Below are 6,007 nucleotides of genomic sequence, written 5' to 3' on the forward strand. Positions count from 1 at the left end.
GACATTCGAGGTCCATTCGGATTGAACTTTTCGGATACTTTCACTCAGCGCTTTGCGTATCGATATTGTAATTATTACAAAACGTTTTATTAAGTAATATTAAGTATACCTTTCCAATACGAAATTTATCTTGTTTAAATTTTTGATTTATTTTGTCGCAAACTCACTTGATCGCCGTGCGTGCATTATGCATGATGTACACCATTGTTTTTCTCACATATTAATAAGGGGCCATAAATTTAAAGCGGTATTCGTTGGGCAATGCGAATTCACGTGCCCAAATGTTAAGCGAAATAACCACGTCATTTATAAAAAGCTGCTGCTGCTGCTGCTGTGACGTGTCATTTCTTCTTTTTCAGTATAACGAAACTGTATTACGTCGATTGGTCTTAATATTATGTAACGTGGTCTCAGGGTCAAGTTTTCGGTTAGTTCTGCAAGAATTGCAAGAATGATATATATTCTTATGCGAGCACTCTCTTTTCTCAAACAGAAGAAAGGGTATGGGACATTTGAAGGCCACTGTACAACGTTACATATATTATGTATCTGTAATAAAAAATGAAAGAATTTTTTCTATATGTATTGTCTATTCTATTATTTAAAATTCAATCATAAAGTGCGAACGTTAGATTTGTCCGTAAATTTTTTAAGAAATACAAAATAAAAGATATCTAAAGCACGCATAACCGGCATAACAATCCCAGGTAGCACATATTAGTTTCATATACGTTTTTTGAACGTATACATAGTTTCATAATCGTAAAGAACCATTAAGAAACGTTTGAACAGAAATGTTTTTGAAACCATAATTTAAGACCATAATTTTTTACGTTTCTACAGTTAACAAAAATACCTATTTGTTAAATTTTTCCTTTCAAAATTATAATTTGCTTTATCTATATATATATATATATAATAGCTTTACTAGCCTTCATTGAAACATTTAAATTTATATTGCACTACCCAGATAGCACATACACGTTTCAGATATGTTTTATAAGTGTTTTTCCGAAACATTTTATAACCGATTTCTAGAAACGTTTCTCACGAGTAAAAATGTCCATTCGAAAAACGTTCGATGGAACGTTTCTTTTTCGATAAAATAACGTTTAAAAAACGCTTATTATAGAATCTATTATAGAAACGTCTATTATAGAAACGTTTTGTATTAATGATAAAGACATTTTAGATAAAGTCATTTAAAATTCTTACTTTTTACGTCTTTTGAACGTGTTTGTCTTTGAGACATGCGTGAGAATGTTCTAGAAGCTTTATGCATATACCATCTATGACCGTCTATTCTTTTTTGAAGAAATTCTTGAACTGGTGCACATTCGTGCAATAAGTTAAAGTGAAACAAATATACTTGTCTCACTCTAACTTAATTGCATTACTATTGTACACCAGTTCAGGAAGTTCTTCAAAACGGAACACACGTTCAAATGTTCTTTCAATGGCCACAAATGTTCTTCCCCGATAGCACCAATAAATACTCATATAACGTCCATGGGCATTCTGAACATAATATGGACATCCATAGGATATTGTGTGCTGTCTGGGTTTCAGCGGAACGTGGCCTTGCCACGTTTTATTTTGCAACTGTTGGAAGTTTTCTAAGTTTGTCCGATGACAAATAGATTAAGACCGACAATAATTATAATTATGCGTACTGATGCCTCGTAATAAAAAAATATACATTACATATATATGAAAGATTTTTTTATATTTTTTATATATATTTCTAGAAAGTATATTTTTTATATATTTTTTTCATATATTATTATATTTCGTGTTTCTGTTTCAAATTCAATCATGGAAATTCTTTAACGAAACGTATGTCAACTTCGTTCTGTCAATTTCTTAAGAAACGCAAAATACCTTACGTGGGTAGTCTGTAAAGTTTTGAGCCTCAAACAAGTTTTTTTCGGTCAAATTCGGTCAAATTTTTCAACATAGTCTCCGTTTAAGTTGATGTTAGGCTCAAAACTTTTCAGATTACCCTCGTACATACCGTATTTAACATTTACTGATGTAGGACGCAATATCCGTTAGACGCGAATCCACATGAATATTTATAAATCTTCCTAATATATTTTCATAACGATTACTCTTATCTACGTATGCGGAACATGGTCAACAGGATCTAGTCATCGAAATTAGGGTCGAAAGTTGGGGGACCTCTCTTCCTCTTCTTGCACGGGTGTGCGTGCAATGCTCCGGCGAAAGGATCTCATCTCCGTTTAACAATGAACAGCATTCATTCAAGAATCCGAGAAGAGATATGATACCCTTTGATCATAATGTAACATAACGTACGATAGTCATTTGGCGAGCGCGAACTACGCAGGTGAGGAAGATAAGGTCCCCGAGGAAGGGAGACCGTGGAGAACAAAACGGATGGCGACGATTCGGCGACGAAGTCACCGCGGAACGACCACGTCGCTCAGTTCCTGAAACGTGGGCGCGAGGCACGCGTCGACAAACACCCGCGAAGACAACCCCCCGCAACCCTTTTCTCAGCGAGATGCACTTGCCCGTGGCGTTGACGATCCTCGCGTCGTCGTTCCTGATTACGCGAGTCTGCGCCCACCTAATCGCGTGGCGAGAAACGAGGAAGGAAGGACCGATACGGGACGCGATCGAGAGCGGAGCCGCCGCCGAGTACAACAAGTCCGACTGCGTCTGGAGACACGACAATGACGTTTGCCCGGATCCGGATGTGCACGTGTATCTGTACTCGCCGGGCCATCCGCGCGGACGCCTGCTGGATCCCCTAAAGCAGTCGCACTGGCTCCGGAAGGATTACGATCCCACCAAGGACAGCGCGATCGTGATTCACGGATACGCAGGTGATTATCTCGGAGTCTGTGTTTCGACCTGAAATTTTATACCGGGAAATATTTGGGATTATCGCTCGACGGAACAATTTGGAACATATATTCGGAATTGTCATTATTATCAGATGTCGAGTAGAGTGAATTTGTGTGCTCAGAAATAAAGTAAAATAAAAATTCTTTATATTATACAATGATGAAAATCGCCATTTTCAAAAGAACGTTTATTAGCATCAAACGTTACATCGGTTGAGAAGGATAAAAAACGACGGTCAAAACGTCGTGACGATTATAATTGATAAATATGGTCAATTTTAGGTCGAATAAAAAATCTTTATTGTTAATTATTTACTGGTAGCGTAAAAGTTCCTGATTTGATTTAAAATGAAAATGGATATATATAATATCCCAGGTAGCACATACACGTTTCAGAAATGTTTTATAACCGTTTTTCCGAAACGTTTTATAACCGATTTCTAGAAATGTTTCTCATGAGTAAAAATGTCCACTCGAAAAACGTTCGACGGAACGTTTCTTTTCCGATAAAATAACGTTTAAAAATTAACTATTATAGAGAAACATTTTGTTTTAATGATAGACATTTTAGATAAAGACATTTAAAATTCCTACTTTTCACGTCTTTTGAACGTGTTTGTCATTATGACCGGTAGGACAAAATTAATTTAAGTAAATAAGTGGATATATGTGCATGGATAAAATAATTTATTTTGTGCAATAATTAGTGCAATATAAATTTAAGGGGGTACCCCACTGTGTTTCAAGATAATTTTCAGGAATTAATTTCTAACAAAATATTTATGAAACACCAGTAATTTTTTTTTATTATCTTCTATACACATTGAAAAACGTGTCAAAATTTTGTTGCCTAAAAAAATATAAAACTCGTCGAGTTAAGTCGTTTCGCGCATCCCTATGATTTTCGGATGGTGTACATGATTTCGCGAAAACCAGTCGTCTGAAACAAAAATAAAAAATATCCTCATTATTTACATTGTATTGGCTTTCGTCTGACGGAGCATTTATATTTATTTTGCCCAATTGCAGTAAAAAATTCAGGAATTGTTTTCTCGTCGCCATAATGAAAAAAAAATAAAATGCTCCGTCAGACGAAAGCCAATGTAGATAATGAGCATATTTTTTATTTTTGTTTCAGACGACTGGTTTTCGCGAAATCATGTACACCATCCGAAAATCATAGGGATGCGCGAAACGACTTAACTCGACGAGTTTTATATTTTTTTAAGCAACAAAATTTTGACACGTTTTTCAATGTGTATAGAAGATAATAATAAAAAGTTACTGGTGTTTCATAAATATTTTGTTAGAAATTAATTCCTGAAAATTATCCTGAAACACAGTGGGGTACCCCCTTAAATGTTTCGAAAAAGGCTATTAAAGCTTATATATATATAGATAAAGCAAATTATAATTTTGAAAGGAAAAATTTAACAAATAGGTATTTTTGTTAACTGTAGAAACGTAAAAAATACGTTTCTTAAATCATGGTTTCAAAAACATTTCTGTTCAAACGAAAATCTTAATGGTTCTTTATATACGGTTATGAAACTATGTATTCGTTCAAAAAACGTATATGAAACTGATATGTGCTATCATGGGATATTATGAAAGTAAATAGTCTCTCTGTGCGATTTGACTGGATTTCGTTTCGATTTAGCTAAATATTAGTTGTGGGATTTTTTACTTTTTTTCCACAAAAGGGAGAACGTGTTTGAAATATATATTCAGATTCTAAAACGAGAAACTATTTTCCAAAAAACTGAATAAAATTTTTGAAAACTTATACTTCGGTGCTGAAAATGAAATACGAAACGAACGAGGAGCGTTTTATTCGAAGATCGAAGGGCATTCAAATTCCACGCGCTTGTTAAGGTCACCTAACAAGGCGACGTCTTTTAAACAGCTTTCTATAGAAATGTCCTTGATTTAGCCCTATGTCTCATTAATCTTTATATCGATCCACAGGTCCGTCGACAATAATAGCTTTAAAGGATGCTTACCTGAAGAATGGCAGCTATAATGTGTTTCTGGTCGACTGGGGGGCTTTAAGCGCCCGGCCGTGTTACGCGGCCGCGGCATGGAATATACGACCGGTAGCGAAATGTCTCGCCGGCACCCTGAAGACCTTGAGACATCTTGGCCTGCCGATCGCCAGAACCACCTGCGTCGGGCATTCCATGGGCGCTCACATCTGCGGTGTTATGACTGATTATTTTTCCTTTAGAATGCATAGGTAAATATTACTTTGTAAACAGTTACGCGCGCAGTTATAATTTATGACGTGTTCTTTCGGCGCTTGTGACAATATGGCAGTTAGTTTGATTGTTCGGCCAAAATAACACAAAGTGAGTGTGAAAAATATTAAATATTAACTTGCAAATGCAAAAAAGATATTATTACAACCGTAAGAAAAAAACACTTCGTATAAATTAATTCTTTTACATACATTTATAGGATGCTCTACTCGCAATATGGACAACATGCGTTAAAATCTTGATGCAATATGTTCTTCGCAGGATAATCGGCTTGGATCCCGCGCGTGTGCTTGTCCGTCCGGGCCTGGTGAACCGTTTGAACACCGGTGACGCCGACTTTGTCGAGGTGATGCACACCAACGCCGGAGGCCACGGCGAGGTCGGTCGCGTCGGCGACGTGGACTTTTTCATGAACGGCGGCACGATGCAGCCCGGCACGATGCAGCCCTTCTGCGCGAATCAAACGATGTACCCACAGACGTGCAGCCACTTGTACGCGGTCTGCTACATGGCGCAGAGCGTGGATAACGGCGGGAGGAGCCTGATCGCGAAGTCCTGCTTTAGGAGATCCCCGTCGGGCCCGAGAACCGCCATCCGGGCGGGTAAATACGTAACGATAGGAGAGGACACCCCGATCAACGTCAGAGGATCCTTCTGCTTCAGCAACCCCGTTCCGCCGTACTGCCCGAAGTACTGGAACGGCCACGGCAACAAGAGATGCTGCATCCCGGAGATATTGGAGAAGGTACCGCCGAAGTAAGGAGGAGATAGAAGAGAACGACGTGAAGTATGACAACTCGACGAAACGCTTAAAATCGACAAGCCGTTCTAAGTCGAATTTCGAGCTCGACCTAACGCGACTCCGATACATTAATT

At 37.8% G+C, this 6,007-nt stretch overlaps 1 protein-coding gene across 1 annotated transcript; it reads left to right on the forward strand.

Moving 5' to 3' along the window:
* The first annotated feature begins 2,394 nt into the window (after nucleotides 1-2,394).
* LOC112461513 (phospholipase A1 member A-like) lies at nucleotides 2,395-5,987 on the forward strand. The gene is made up of 3 exons (XM_025026776.1): nucleotides 2,395-2,852; nucleotides 4,842-5,109; nucleotides 5,393-5,987. Exons 1-3 carry the CDS (start codon nucleotides 2,528-2,530, stop codon nucleotides 5,889-5,891), a joined length of 1,092 nt encoding a protein of 363 aa, XP_024882544.1. The 5' UTR covers nucleotides 2,395-2,527; the 3' UTR covers nucleotides 5,892-5,987.
* The last annotated feature ends 20 nt before the right edge of the window (nucleotides 5,988-6,007 follow it).

Source organism: Temnothorax curvispinosus, unplaced genomic scaffold, assembly GCF_003070985.1.
Source record: "Temnothorax curvispinosus isolate PA1 unplaced genomic scaffold, ASM307098v1 QBEX01011488.1, whole genome shotgun sequence".
NCBI lineage: Eukaryota > Metazoa > Arthropoda > Insecta > Hymenoptera > Formicidae > Temnothorax > Temnothorax curvispinosus.

Coding starts and splice junctions, on each gene's coding strand:
- LOC112461513 (XM_025026776.1), top strand. CDS start 2,528: ATGCACTTGCCCGTGGCGTTGACGATCCTCGCGTCGTCGTTCCTGATT. Junction 2,853..4,841: donor CGTGATTCACGGATACGCAG/GTGATTATCTCG, acceptor ATCGATCCACAG/GTCCGTCGACAATAATAGCT. Junction 5,110..5,392: donor TTTTCCTTTAGAATGCATAG/GTAAATATTACT, acceptor TGTTCTTCGCAG/GATAATCGGCTTGGATCCCG.